Here is a 16,998-nt window from a genome sequence, read left to right on the forward strand (position 1 = left end):
ATTGTCTTGCCTATACAAGGCATCATATGTAAAATATTAAATCATCATATGTAATCACCACGACTAATGAAATTAGTAATTTGTACAAAACATTATAATGCCTTTTTTCGTCATTCAGTAGTGGCCAATAGCAAATCTACGTAGTTGATTTATCCTAATGATATTGACGTTTGCAGCTTCGTCGGGTTAAATCCCCTATTTAACCCGAGTGTCCGTCTATTCGATGCTTATCTACTAATGTATATATCTACTATTTCAATAATTAAGTAATAAAATTGTATATGCCTAATAAAAATCATGTTTAATTTCGTTTTGCGTCCTTTAAGGGTTATTTTTTCGGTGTATACATAGATTTATCAAAAAAGTGTGTGAAAATTTCATTGGAATCCCTCCAGCTATTCATACGTGAAATATAGACTAAGAGATAAACAGTCGATCTTCGCCATTTTAAGCTTGTCATATATCTTTTTATCTTAACAAATATTATGTACAAATTGATTACAACTTACTATGTCTTTGATTATTTATCGTTGCTTAGTTACAACGACAAAATACGTGAATAGTTTACAGAGCATGCAAATAACCTTCACGTTATATTGTTACTATTTGGAAGTAGTAAGAGTTTCAAGTTTGTTAGATACTTCTAGGAAGTTTCTACGTAGAGTTCAGAAATTCGGTTCTACGTAGAGCTGTAAAACGTTTTACTAATTATACTTACACGATTACAGAGATGCTGCAATGCAGAATTCCTAGAATTTCATAATACCATTTAATGCAAGAGTGTAGTAATAGACTACTAGTATGAATGCATACTCGTGTAATAGGAAAATGGAATCCAGTTATTGCACTTATAGTAATTATTGCTATCAGACTAATTGCAAAATTCTAATTTTGTTATTTCAGGACTCCTACGCAAGTAGATGGGTGTTAAAAGTTTGAAGTATCTTAGTATGTTCGAATGAATTAATTATGAAGCTTGAAGAACCAGCTAAAAATAAATAGCTAAAAATGCAACCGATATCTGTTAATATAAAATATTTACTAAACAACATTAAATTACATTATTATTTTTATTGTATAAAGTGTGGTCAGATATTGTAAGGAAATAACAAAAATTGGATAATTATTCACCGCCAACAACGTTAATACTGCTTTATTTACCGACATGTTGATATTATGTTTATTTTATTTATCATAGCGACTATAAATGTAACAGATACTTTTGCTTAAATGTAAATAATAATATGCATTATAATGTAAATGTATTACTTTTATGAACATTTGTAATCTAATGATATAATATCGACTAGATTGAAACTCATGACCTTTATATCAGGATAATAAACCACTAGGGCTCTCACAGTAGTTAGTATTCTTTTGAATGTACTCTTGAAAAATCTTTAAGAGATCATCCCCCCATCAAATCCGTAACGAGAGGGTGAGTGGGATTCTTACCCACTGAAATACCTCATAATCTACCTATAAGCGCCATTGCCGGAGTAGCGTTAGCAGTCTACCATAACTCCTACGGTGTTGGCCCGCCTTATAGATAGTGTAGGGCAAATCCCATCTCGTTGATAGGGCCACCTATTTCGCCCTACTCAATCTCATAGAACCATATTACTAGTAAAACATTAGAAGATTATGATATCACCCTATAATACACAATAATCATAATTATTGAAAAAAGTGCAATGTTATTTCGATAAATAAATTCCTAAATTAAACCGACCAATCTAGGTAGAATTGTAAAGTTTGCGGTACCGTTTACCATCAGATGGGTATACTGATTTGTCACCATCCTAGTATAAAAAAAGTCATTAGTATTGGTATTTCATCTTCACCTTTTTGTTTTGGACGCCAAGCTTCGTAGTAAGAACTTAAATAGTGAGATGACATCTTATTCCTTTTGAACACGGATAACACGGATGGTACTTGATAACGTGACGTTCTTAGTGATTAGTTATATAGGCAACAGTACCACTTATCACCAGGTGGACCGACAGCGAATTTGGTATTTTAATTACATAAAGAAAATGTAAACTACCTAAAATCTTGACAATAACCACAAATTAAACTTATTACATACACAGACAATGTAATAAAAAATGTTGATTGTAATAAATTGATAGTTATATAAGCGACGCAACGGTTACTACGTACTATCAGGACATCAGCCATTCTAATTAGGTACATAAAAATTAAATTTTATTTTTCTATTAAACATTAATATAATACATAAACGACGATAATAAAATGACAAATTTTTAATATGAAAAAATGTAAATATATTATCGTAAATGACCACAATCTCGATTTATGATATGATCAATTCTATGAATGGCACCGTCATATATACATCCAAACATAATTTTCTAACTGTTTGATATTAATCTATCTATATATAGATATGTAATTTATTAAAGAATAGTGTGGCTTTTGTACGGGGAACAAAATTATGATGTGTCTGTAATTTGACGCAGTTAGTGTTCGATTGAGGGGCACGGAATGAAAGGAAATGTGATTGATTGAAACAATTGTTTGATCCATCATTCAATACGTACATAATTAGTCTTGACTATAGATACTTTACATTTATAATGTTACTGTTTTAGGATTTTGGATTTTAGGATTTGTACAGTTCGTATTTTGTTAAATATTTTTTGTGAATCAAAGGTATATACAAGTACATACGAGATTTTAATAACTGAATTTAACAGTATTAATAAAGTCGCTTGTATTAAAGGTCAAGTATTAATATATTTTACACATACATACTTACATTAATCTGCAATTTCCTTTGTTCTTATATTTGTTTCCAATTTTAAAGAACGACAGAAATCAAGTGGATTTGCCTTATGATTTGTTTAATGTATATTACCTGACAATAGAGATAGAAAGAATATTTTTTTTACCAAACATTAAAAATAACATTAATTCATGACAATATATTTGATATTTGTTACATTCATATATTAAAATACAGTAGTGAGAAATACAGAAAAGTGTATTTATTTTTTATATATTACAGAGATTTCTCGAGATAACGCAATATTCAGACAGACAGGAACTTTTTGAGCTTCACATAAACATAATTAACTTTGAATATTTAATAGTATATTTCCCAGTAAAATCGTAAATAAAATATCATCGGAATATTTGATTCCATAAAAAAAATATTACTGATAAATATTTTAAAAGATTTTTCCCGTTAAAAATTCACCGCAGTCATTATTTTACTGGCTAAAAAGTCCCGTAGTACATTATTAATAATTTAACAGCAACAAATCCCTCAGTGGCTTGGTTTGAAAAGAGTTGCTAACTTCTTATAAACAATTAACAACGTTGCATAAATTTATAGCGCTCTCCTTTTTTACCGTAAAAATAAATTTCCCGGTGATTTTCTACGGCATATCAAATTAATAACTTGAATAAAGAGAAAGATACTAATAGGTAGGAATAATGGTTTCAAAATGTTATTAACAAAATGATTTTTCAAATTATGTGTAGCTCATACATAATGTATATAAAATTACCACTAAATTTCGGGTAAAAATAAATAAACAAACGTATACACCTTGCCAATTTGATTGCTGAATTATTCATGATGTCTCACAACAAACCCACCTGAGCGAGAGCTGAAGGGAGCGAAGGAGGACTCTTCAAATAGGACTCGTATCGTTGTTTGTGCAACCTCGTATAAGGGTCCCAAATAAAAAAGTACCACAACTTGATGGGCATGCAGATTGTGAGTAGATAGGTATAATTATGTAGAATACATTAAACTTTTTCGAATAACATATCCTAACCTATAAAGAACTTTGACCAAAATCTGTCAAAAATTCTTCCCCAGTTTTATATGAAGACTTTTTCAAAATTACAAGTGTAAGAATAATAATATTATTATATTCTATATAAGAATAGTAAATTTATAGATAAGTATTATAACATATATTCTTTAACGCCCCAAGCATGCAAATATGTATGTATATTATTTAATGCAAATAATTCTAATTTCTGGTTTCGGATATGAAACTACTTGCCATAACCCGCTTGAATTTATTTATAAGCGTCATATGGATCAATCCATAGTGGGTCCATTATCTGTATATCACATCGCATAATTATATCAATTAAAAACAAAAAATAATTATTGATATTTACAACTAGCAAAAAAAAGAAATTACCACAAATTGTCCAGAAAAAAAACCTAAGCTGTCAAAACCGTCTCGAAAAAGTAAATGTCAATGTCATTTCAGAATCCATTCAATTAATTTGACATAAATGGCTACTGTAAGCCGCTTGCTACCAACACGCCATGAATTTTATGCAGAATTACAAGAACGCGTTGATCTTTGTGAAGTTCGGCGTCACAAGAGATTTCTAGCTGTCTTGTTACTTCAACGTATGGTTAGAGGTCATTTAGTCAGAAAACATATAGGGTGGCTTTCAAAAAATGCTATTACTATACAATGTGCCTTTAGAGTACATCGAGCACGAAAAGCATATAGGGCAGCATTAAGGCGAGCAGTACGGCAAAAGCATGCTAGACATTATGCTCGAGCGGCTAGAATTATTCAGGTATTATAATTTATTTAGGTACGCTATATTTTTATCGAATTCTAAAGCTTATTATATAACGTATTAACACAAAAATAGAATATATTAGTTTAACTAGACTAAAACATGTACGATATTAGCTTACCATTTATATATTGGTTATAATTTCAATAAAGAATAATTGCGTAAAATGTATTTATTTAATTGGCACAGTTGCGATAAACAAAAATAACTACAAGTAGATAGTCGCATTTCAATATTAGAATAGTACTTAGGAAGTAAAATCAGTCTATTATTAGCCCCCATTTTTATTCTCTATACATAATTTACATATATGTAACATTAATATTTGATACACAGGCGCTCTATCGTGGACATTATTCAAGACGAACCAAGTTCTGTTACCGAGCATATCGTTGTTGGTTAGCAACAGTCACAGAACGAGGAGAGAGAAGAGCTGCTGAAGCAGTAGAATTTGGAGTTCGAAGCAGAGCTGACGACTTAAGGATCTTGGAAGAAGAAGCTCGACAGTGGTTAGCTTTTGTCGTTTTCAAATTACACCATCTGTTGAGAACTTACGTTTGTGCAGGCGTGTACTCCAACACAGAAACATCGGACCTTTCCGAATTTGAGAAACTATTAAAATCTATACATTACACGGAATACATGAAGAGGTTAAAACGCAAGTACTCTGAATTTGTAAAGAAATATCGACCAAGATTTTCAAATAAAATATTATTTCCCGTTATTGGAGATGGTGCTGATTATTGGTATTTATCACTGGCGGAAATGTATCAATTGACAGCACCGTTACCCCAACGCGTGGACACGAGGTATTTAGCAATTCATCATGGACCGCAGCATAAACGTCCGTTTTTGTGGAAAAGGGTACGACCACCGAGTCCTGACAAAGGTAGAGGCCCTTTCACTCCACCACGTTCACCGACTTCTTCAAGTAGTCCAGCACCACCAGCGCCCACTCCAACTGTTAGTGGCGACGCTTATCTCAACAGAGATCCAAGATTTCACCTATATGTAAAACATTATATTCCTCAACCCGCATTATTCGACTATGTTGACTTTCACATAAATGTACTGCTAACTCGGAAATGCTCTATAGAACATATAAATAAAGAAAAATAATTGCATTTTATAAGATAATCTTGTTAATTTTTAATATTAATAACACAACAGAGGTTTGTTTGAAAACACTTGGATTTTGTACATGGCTGCGTATTATTTCTCCTTTTATTTTTTTTGCTCGGATATCCGTAATCAGGCTGCCTAAGTTTGGAAGGGTCGTCCGGATGTTACAAGCCGCGAGCCTTTTGTTGTTTCGCTTTTGTTGCTGAGAATTTTACACTTGTAATTTATTTCAGGAAACGCCTTGGTGAGAAAGAAATTACGTAAACTCTCTAAGGAAAATGTGTTTTGTAAATTAACATTTCACTTCTGTAGGTTTTAAGGCCGGGAATTTTTGTTTATTACCTATCATGAATTATAAATGTAATGTTAATAATAAGACCGTTAAATCCCAATTGAAATTGAAATAAAACTGATGAAGCGTACTACAGAATGACTTGAATTTGTGTAAGGTTTTATGGAAGATGTATTTCATTTTAACATTCCGAGTATCTCCAGACTATATTCAGTGCTTTTGGCTTGAGCGATATCGCCTATAAGTGAGACTTGCAAAATCTCTCCTCTTCTATTCATTCATAAATTGAGAAACAAATGAACTTGTCAGACCATATTAATTAAATTAAACCACGTCAAATTTACGCCTCTCTTACAATAAATGTCTATAATATACTATTTGAAATAATGACCGTACGTCTTCAAACTCATTTGTCAGACCATGCCTGTTTGACTTGCTAAATTTATTAGGGTCAGAATAATGCAGGTTGCGCGCTTCTGAACTCCTTAAATTGCAGCCCATCTTAGACGGGTACCCATTTGTTAGACGTATAATAGTTGACCTAATTTACTTATGTGCTGTGTATTTCCTACAATGTCTGTGTGATTTGCATATTTGATGCTACACGCTTTCGATTATTCATACCCTGTCATGTTTTTGACAATGAATCGTTATTAGGTTGAAAATACGGTAGTGATTTGAATTCCTATTTTGTATTGATAACATACTCGTATATAGTAGTTTATTCATGTAATTTTTATTACATATTATAAGTGATAAATTATATAATTTATGTATATTTATATATGTATATTTTAAAGCATTGATAATTTAGGTACACTAGCAATAAGAAACAGTGAGTTGAAAGCTGAAAAGTAATGTTTATAAAGCTCATACATTTAAAGAAAGTTTAAAACATTAAAATGAACAATTATCAAATATTCTTTATTTAATCGTGGTTGGCTTTCACTTTAGTAACTCTTATTTTTCGCCTTCATTTTGGATTTTGAAAACTTTGCGTCAACTGAATCTGTCAAACTCGCACTAAGGGTATTTGGAACATGAATAATGCATGGAGTAAATTTGCAAGTGTTTCAATTTACACCCGCCGACACTCCAACCCGTTACGCATCCGACTTATTGAAGCGAAAAAAATAATGACAATGCGTAGTGTTTTAAAAATAAAAATAGACTCCCATGGATTGATGTACTGGCAGTCTAATTATATTATAGTTTTGGATTTATATATACTATTTTTTTGCTGAAGTGAGAGAAATACAGTATTTAGAAAAAAAATGTTTTAATGTATATAGTATATATATGCCTAGACTCTTCTGACTCATCTATTTAGGCCGTCAAATAACGTTACGTTTATGCCTGAATAAATTACTCAACATATTTTTAGAAAAAGTAAATATGATAGCATTTGTTTAACAAATACTATTTGAAATACAAATTAATTAATTTAGGTATGGATATCTTTTAACTAAAAACAGACAAGGTCGCCGATAATAGGTATTTATATACTATAAGAATAATAATTACTCTAGACAATTCACACAGCGTCATTCAAGCGTCGTAAATTCAAGCTAAGCATATCATAGTAACCATAAGATAGATTATGAAATTCTAATTTAATACATGAAGTAGTCGCTATAAAACTGGGTGTGTATATTTTACAATATTATCTTACATTAAAACATTTTGATTATTCGTACATAAAATCCAATATATAGAATAAAATGCATTCCCTTTCAGTTCATGATTAATTTTGTCAAAATCGTAACAAAATAAATTATATTCCATAAAAATAAAAGATGTATATAGTATATACTCAATAAGCTTAAGATTGATTAACTTATTTAAATCATTTAATTTGCACAATCTTTTTTTAGAACCCACTAGGGTCGCAGGAAATTCTGCCACTTGTATAGATAATGTTTTTTGTAATTGTGAAGTAAAGGTGAAAATGAATTTCGACTGTCTTGGATCTGATCATTATGGACAAAAAGTTATAATTGAAACTAAGGGATCCAAAGGGACTCAAACAATTACATGCAGACAAATAACACAAAAGAATTTGGCACGTTTTAAAAATAAAATTGAACATAAAATATCTAGTGTCATAGTACCTCAATATGACCCGGACATTGTATGTGAACATATTTTTAATTTAATTGAACATGAAGCTAACAGTGAATTTAAAACAAAAACCTTTTCAACTAGTGTAAAATCAAAGTTTTGTGACTGGGCCACGTTTGGTATTTATAAGTCTAGGGCTAATCTTTACGAACTTTACGAAAAACGAAGCTATATATCCGATCCCTTATTTCATGAACATGTAAAATCTTATTCGAAAATATTTAAAAAGGTTTGTCATACAGCTAAGTCTCTTTATTTAGGTTAAATAATAACTAAATCTAAAGATAAAATAAAAGCCTCTTGTAAAGTAATAAATAGCGAAACTGGAAAAGTAAATGTTCTAAATAGCAAAATAGCTTCAAATATTAATAACAAATTGGTAAATTCCGACACAGAGGTCGCGGATACATTCGAATCTTATTTCACTAATATTCCATTAATTACGACACAGGCTCTAAAATCTTCCCCGTCTGCTGCTGAAACTTTACTAACAGACAATGTTAGCAAGTCATCAGCTGTATTTAACTTTAGACATACATCATCAGTAGAAATAATGAAAATATTCAAACAGCTTAATAATAAAAAAACAGAGGATCTATGGGGTATATCTGTTAAAATACTAGATAGTATAATGGAAATTATTGCGCCCTCTCTTGCTTTTATTTTCAATAAATGTATAGATGAAGGTAAATTTCCTAACATAATGAAAATTAGTAAAATCATACCGCTTTTTAAATCTGGAGATAGGAGTGACCCAATAAATTATAGACCTATATCTATACTCCCAGCACTCAGTAAAATTTTTGAAAAAATAATCCTTATGCAGCTTGTCAGTTATTTCAATTTAAATAATTTAATCCACAATAGTCAATTCGGTTTTTCCAAAGGTCGTTCAACTACAGACGCAGGTGCAGAGTTGCTTAGACACGTATTTGCTGCATGGGAAACTAAAATGGATGCGATAGGTGTTTTTTGTGACCTTTCTAAGGCTTTTGATTGCGTTGATCATAATACATTGCTAAAAAAACTTGCTTTTTATGGCGTCAAAGACAATGCTTTAAATTTAATAAAATCTTATCTATCTGATAGAATACAGAAAGTGAAGGTTAGCAACGCTACGTCTGACGGGTCACTTGTGCAAATGGGTGTACCTCAAGGATCTATTCTCGGTCCATTTTTATTCCTAGTTTACATTAATGATCTCCCATATGCCATGCAGGATAGATGCGGCATAGTATTATTTGCAGACGATACTTCATTGATTTTTAAAGTTAATAGAATGACTAATAATTATGACGATGTAAATAGTGCTTTGCGGCGTCTCCTGCACTGGTTTACAACTAACAATCTTATGTTAAACGCTAAAAAAACAAAATGTGTTAATTTCTCTCTGTCTAAAAGTTTTAATACTAATTGCAATATTAAATTAAATGACGAATCTCTGGAATTTATAGAATCTACTGTCTTTCTAGGAATCACACTAGATAATAAAACACAATGGGGTGCACAAATTCAAAGCCTTGCAGCGAAACTAAGTTCAGCAGCTTTTGCCGTGCGTAAGGTTAGACAGTACACTGATACTGATACTGCTAGATTAGTCTATTTTAGTTATTTTCATAGTTTACTCTCTTATGGAATATTACTATGGGGAAAAGCGGCAGATATTAAAAATATATTCATATTACAAAAACGTGCCGTTCGAGCGATCTACTGTATGAAGAGTCGTGACTCATTAAGAGAGAAATTCAAAGAGGCAAATATTCTCACCGTTGCTTCTCAATTTATATATTCAAATATCCTATATGTTCATAAAAATCTTGACTTATTTCCAAAAAAAAGCAATATTCATAATATTAATACAAGATTTAAAGACAAACTTGCTGTCCCCAAGTATCGTTTAGAAAAAGTTAATAGGTCTTTTATGGGAATAGGTATAAAAATTTACAATAAGATACCAAAGGATATGTTGGAATTACCCTTAAATAAATTCAAAACATCTGTTAAATCATATTTACTGAGCAAAGCCTATTACTCACTAAACGATTACTTGAATGACGAGTGTGCATGGCAATAGTTGTTCATGCACTGAATTTTCATTTAATGTTAGACATAGACACCTATATAAATATACATTGTAAATAAACTGGCTTTAAAAAAAAAGTAATTCAATTGAGTTTCTTGCCAGTTCTTCTCAATTGGATCTATATACCGAACTGGACGGTAGGGAAAAAAATAAAATTATAATGTAAAAATTTGACGTTCATAAGCGGCTAAAATGTCCTACATGAATAAATGATTTTTGAATTTGAATTTGAATTTGAATATACATTTATAATACAAACCATCGTAAAATATGTCATCCCTATTTTCCTGATATCGAATCGAAAATGCTAGTCAATATTTCTAGGTTTAATTAGGCGAGCGAACCGTGACCTGTATGAAAAATGTAGACGGCACGATGTGGTATTCTCTCACCAATTACTGCGTACCAACGCCGCTGAGAGATAGTGGCAACCAGGGTTGCCAACCTTACGAGGATCTATACTCATATTCATACTGGGTCGAGGACATCCTCTTCTTTTTTTTGGAATTATTTCTAACGCTGTAATCTGGCCTTTATAGCTTCATCGGAAGAGAATAAGAGCGAATGAAAAGTGTACTCCAAACCTGCGGAAGGAATGGAGTGACTGATTAAATTGAAAAATTATGAGTTAATTTTCCATTGCAGCGTATATTTCGTAGTTTATGACATTCAATAATCATCCATTTAAGTTAAAATCAATATCAAAAATATATATTTATATGAGTAATGAGTTATAATAGATCATAGATACACCATAATGATTAACAAATTCTAATTGTATAGGTCTCTATCACAATCCCCTTGTCCTCCCCCTTCACAACAAAACATGACGACGTGCGAGGACGGAGTTTTCAAACTCCTTTGTTCGAGGCGAAAAAGTTGAAGTTGGCAACCCTGATGGCGCCTGATGAGAGAATACGCTGAAACACGCAAGAAGCCGCTGTGAATATAACACGGGCTGGCTTTTGTGACGTTGAGTCGGCATTTTGCAGAAAGGACTAATCTTGGATAATGCTCATGTCAAGGTAAATAGCTATTGCTCCGACTTGAATTCTAAATACAATTTCTTCGTGTGAGTGAACTTATATTAATATTTAAAAACTAGGTGCTGCCCGCATCCTCCGCCATACGACCGTGGTTAAAGTAGGCTGCGCCTTTATCTCAGATATTGTGTATTTCAATTTCATGATGATTGTGCAAACTGTTATTGCTTGAAAGTATCTGAACAAACACACTTTTCCATTTAGAGTATTCGACAGGACGACAAATAATGTATTATATAACTATAACTGCACGTAATACATGATTCAGGTAAAGAATAATTTAAAAAAAAAATAGACTTATCGCAACACTTCACACATCGCTTTTGATTAGTACCTGCTTCTTCTTTTTTGTTTTTCGTCTACATCAAAATATTGTGATGTTTAGCGTTAAATAGACTTAAACTTTATTAAACACGACGTAAAAAATGTAAAAAGATTTTTTTATATTCGACAGATAGTTTTAGGGATCAGTAAACAAACAAATTTTCAGCTAAACAATACACCAGTTTTAACCTAACTTAAAATCATATCCGTATCATATAAAAATATACTATATTACCGTAGTGTATAAAAAGAAGAATATTTTTTTTAAATAACAATTTAAATGAATTTCTCTCGAAAAGCGTTGGGCTATATATTGGATTTTCAATTTAGTGAAATTTCACTTCTGGCAAAGTGTTCAATGTGCACTGAACGAGCAGAGGAGATTTCCGCTCATTGCTCCACTCTCATGGAATGAAATTGTTGCTGCTTACGTAAATTTGTTACCTATTACGTGTATTATATTAAATAAACTTTATAAAAGAAATTTCGACATATTTTTATACGTTACGTACAGGAGCCATGAGCACCACGCCGGGAGCAGCTCTAGACGCATTATTGGACTTGACGCCCCTTCCTCTATTCATACAGGAAAAGGCGAAAGCCAATATGCTCAGAATAAGTTCCCAAAGGAGGATATCTTGGCATTCCCTGGCCATAAAAACTATACAAGACTCGATTATGAGTGATCCTATTCTGGGAATGCCTGAAGACAATATGGCACCAGAGTGTAACTTTGTACAATATTACAAAATCGAAATATCTGGAAGAGACGAATGGCAAAATAACCATATACCGTCTCACTCAGAGCATGACCTAGTCTGGTTTACAGACGGGTCCAAAATAGGAGATGATGTAGGATGTGGAATATGTGGTGTAAAACCCAAAATCTGCAACTATATAGGCTTAGGAAAATACGCCTCAATCTTTCAGGCAGAGACTTACGCCTTAATTAGATGTCTGGAAGTAATCCTAAGCCTCAACTACATCAATCAGAACATATACATTTATTCGGACAGTCAAGCTGCTCTACTAGCACTTAACTCGTACGAAATCCGTTCTAAACTTATTAGAAACTGTATCCTGCTACTAAATGAAGTAGGAAGCAGAAATAATATTATACTGAGATGGGTCCCCGGGCATTCAAATATTGAAGGCAATGAGAATGCCGACCATCTGGCAAAGTTAGGGGCAAAAACCGTCCAACTGGGCCCCGAACCCTTCTGTGGTGTGCCTCGTTGCCTAAAACTGGGACATCTCAAATTAATAACCAAACGAGAAGCACTGAATCACTGGCAAGAAATGCCAGGATTAATACATTCAAAAGACCTTATATCGGGCTTCTCGACCAAATACTCCAATAGATTACTGCAATTGAGTAAAAACAACATATGCATGATGACTAGAGCCCTCACAGGACACTGCAAATTGAACAAGCATATGGCTAAGCTAGGCCTATGCACGACAAGTATCTGCAGATTCTGCCAAACTGAAGAGGAAACGCCGCTTCACATCCTATGTGGTTGTAGCCCACTCATGCATAAACGAAATATCTCCTTTGGAAAGTTTACACTCTTTCCCGAGGAGATAAAAACGATCGCTCCTAAGAATATCTTTAAATTCTTGTCTCTGACGGTTCTAGGTAGCAAACTCTGAAAAAGGGCGAGCCCAATGGATCTATGTAGGTCGCAGTCCTACAAGTCCAAGCACCTGACAATAGCCCAAACAACCCAATAAAAAAAAAAAATAAAAAATAAAAAAAATACGTTACGTAATATTTTAGATTTGAGATCAGTAGATACTTGTTGGAAATTATGATTTCATGTAAATGAAAAACAAATTTGAAATACTAATATTAATTAATTAATTGGGTTTATTTCTGTGATCGAAAGAGGTTTTTTCTAAATTAATATAAATATAAAAAAAATCTAATTATTTTATCATAATACAATTTTAAAGGCTCTCTGGCTACGCAATAATATCTTTTAACAGTGTTTAATAAATTCACTGTCAGAATTTATCTTTACCTACTAGAAACTTAAAACAAAATGTTGTTAAATTATATTATTTTACCTTTTTGCTGTGGTCAAACGACCAAAAGCCCGGTACTAACCCTGTACCCTATAGGAATTACAGGACAGACTAATTACGATCTTATATTATCTACCTAACCATAGCTACTTACCTCTATATCGATTCATGCCAAGTCCCCTGTCGGAAAGAACGAGGTGTCAAGAGTGCACTACTTCCTTGAGTACGACATTAGTATTCTCATTGCAATACTGAATCCTGTCACAAGACAATAAAGTGCATTTTTGTAGTTACTTGCTACTTCACTTTCACCGCTCTTTAATGCTTTTTTGACGTTATACTGAAAAAAAAATATAAAAAATGTATAAAACTTGTATTAGATGAAGCAAAAAAAATAATTAATAATGGCAATATGACGATTACACATAAATAAAAACATATACATTCAATACTGTTATTCCAAATAAGCATATTAGAAATCAAACGTGACAGGTGACGTACCTGACACCGTCTGTAGAGTTAATTTTTTTTGTTATCGGTTTTTCCATTGCCGGAAAGTCAGCCAGAAATATAAATTAACAGGTTTTTGGTGTCAGTTATATTCACAAACTTTTGGTATCCTAAGTCTTGATAGTAAACTCTCACGTTTTATATATTGCACTTTTGTAATTACATATTGTTTTATGTCACTTCACTTTGTAAAAAGTGTAGATACTTTTATCTACCTATTTCATGCGCCAAGCAACTTGTTTTGTAAGCTGTTTAGGTTGAGAGATGAGATACGGCAATGAAATTACGATATAACCACAGATAACATAATATTGTATAACGGTATGTCTTAGTACTCTGCAATTACATTACATGATATTATAATATCCGTAGTACTGTCCATGTACATATATGGCCGACGGTTACCACTTACCATCAGGTGGACAAAATAATTACCTACTCGTTTACAATCTTGCAAACTGAAGAATTTTGTCTATTGGAATATGATAGGATTTAACATCATAGCGGTGAAATGTTTATATTGTGTAATAGAGATGACTTTTATTGTAACAAATTGATTACTCAGCATCACGCGATGTTCTTTAGCACGAACGAAATACAAAGTGTTCTTTTACTACTTTAGAGCACTTGTCGCGGCACGTCGTATTTGAGGACGTGTGAAACGTATAAACAAACAGCTGTATAGACTGCAGTGAGGTGTGAGAGTGGCTCGGCGCTATGAAAAGAGTCAGTTAACATTGAAACTGACGAGCTCGGAAAGTTCGAGCTCATGTTAAAGAAGTAAATTCATTTCATTTCAGTTATTTCGTATGTATCTATAATATTTTATAGAATAATCACTGTTATCCGCTACTTTGTATGTTGGTTTTAAGAAATAGCCTATATTCGTCCTTGTCTTCTAATCTATCTGTTTTTTAATAGTAGCTACGCATCGACACTACTGCTTTAATTACATAAATAGCTAGCTGTCCTCGCGGTTTCACCCGCGTGAAATATATAGCTAAAGATTATTTTGATGTATAAGCTATATTACTGTAAAGTTTTATCTACATCTGTTAAGTAGTTTTTGCGTTAAAGAGTAACAAACATCCATACATAATTACATACTGACAAACTTTCGCGTTCACAATAATTTATTTAATAAGTTTATTATTTTAATAAAATTATCAATATATTTATAGATAATTAATGTTTACATTTTATTTTTGTGACTCTCATATTTCGTAAGTATAAATAACCGGGCATATACAACAACTTACTGGTACATTTATACAGACAAAGATTTAAATTTCTATTTGTATATCCGCTACAAAACGCTACCAACGATAAATATTTTCCTTTGAAGCTATGGGCATATAATTACGTTCCTTTATATGTAAAATCCGTATGTAGTTACTCTCTATAATTATTTATACTTAATGTACAGTGCGGAATATAGCCTTCTATAGAATAGCTGGATCCGTTCATTATTTATCAAACTGTTATTAGCTAGTTGAATATAGTATACACATACATGTCCGTATATATTATATATATCCAACACTATAATATATACATGTGCATACGCTATACCTCAACATCCAACATTAAATATATATTTATGATAAATACAACTATTTTTATGTATGTAATGGTAAAAAAACCAACAAATTTATAATTAAATTAAAACCTTTCTTGGTATGGCATACTGCCATAGTTTAGTTTGTCAGTGGAGAACATGTTGCAAACTCTTTGCACATTTTTATTTATTTATTTTTCTACCAATTTTAAATGTATTTTCTTTACAGAATTGTCACATATTCTTTAATGTCCCTGTTTGTACTCGTATCTTCATTATAAATATTTACTATTTTCTAAACATTGGTTGATTTATATCACGCATACGGTCCATTCATTCTATAGCCCACAGGACAGTTGTAAACTTAAATGCCAACGTCGTCATTTATTTTTTATTGCAATAATTTACTGGAAAGTAAAATGGAATCTTAGTCTTTTTTTTATAAAATGGACATAGATTTAAAGAATGACGTTTCATTCCTTTCAATCGTAATAAACTAAGTCTCCGAAATTTATTTGGGAGTGTCGTATGCTGAACTAGACTTTTTGGGAAATAAAATGACAAAACTTACGAACCTCCTGAGCTCTGATTGCCATTATTGAGGCTTCTTCATCTTCACCGCCACTAATAATGTTATAATTAATCTATCATGCAATACTGAATACAGATCTCTTTCGTTACATCATTATCATATAAAATACTAACTTGAACCTTCGTGATGTGGGGATCGTTCTAAATTGCGTGTGATTGTACGAGGTCACCATAAGAATATTTCTTTTTCACCGCATTTCAATTACTGGAGTCATATGGCCAACCACTCTCACTTGCATTATTAAGTAGATTTAAGATTTTAATTTGTAAATTTCCTTCATCAGTAAGTTACGTATTATTGTTATGATTTTTTATACTTTTTTTTTTCATTTCCTATTTGTAATTTGTCTCGAAACTATGAGCAGATTTTTCGAGTCTAGAAACTCAGAATGGAGTGTCCACCCCAGCGGGAGGATCTGTTCCTTAAGAATACGGCCAAACATTACATAATGTTGTTTCTTTTTAGTCGCTTAGGCTAATATTTTTCTTTTCAAAGGCGCTTTTTATATTTTGTTTTACAATTCAGCATCTCCTCTTTTACTGTTAGTACGCCAAGTTCTTTGTGAATTTCGTTGTTGGTGATGTACCAAGGGACACGCGATACTGTCCGCAGTCCTAATTCCTCATAATATTTATATATAATCAATAACGGTAAAATATTTATTAAGTGTGTTCAGTATTGTAAATTTCTGCGTTACGTAAGTCGAACTTACGGATGTATCGAACTTACAGCGTAATATCG

The 16,998-nt window shown here is 32.1% G+C and overlaps 1 protein-coding gene across 1 annotated transcript; it reads left to right on the forward strand.

Annotated features, from left to right (window-relative positions):
• Positions 1–4,284: 4,284 nt before the first annotated feature.
• On the forward strand, positions 4,285–5,823 carry LOC131840954 (uncharacterized). Its single transcript, XM_059189175.1, has 2 exons — positions 4,285–4,581; positions 4,921–5,823. The coding sequence occupies exons 1-2, from the start codon at positions 4,285–4,287 to the stop codon at positions 5,701–5,703; spliced, it is 1,080 nt and encodes a 359-aa protein (XP_059045158.1). The 3' UTR covers positions 5,704–5,823.
• The last annotated feature ends 11,175 nt before the right edge of the window (positions 5,824–16,998 follow it).

This window comes from Achroia grisella, unplaced genomic scaffold (genome assembly GCF_030625045.1).
Source record: "Achroia grisella isolate CSIRO2021 unplaced genomic scaffold, CSIRO_AGI_Agris_v1 utg152, whole genome shotgun sequence".
Lineage (NCBI taxonomy): Eukaryota > Metazoa > Arthropoda > Insecta > Lepidoptera > Pyralidae > Achroia > Achroia grisella.

Bases quoted from the DNA above. Each gene is read 5' to 3' on its own strand.
- LOC131840954 (XM_059189175.1), top strand. From the start codon at position 4,285: ATGGCTACTGTAAGCCGCTTGCTACCAACACGCCATGAATTTTATGCA. The intron at 4,582-4,920 runs GTATTATAATTT...TTTGATACACAG, and splicing joins GAGCGGCTAGAATTATTCAG to GCGCTCTATCGTGGACATTA.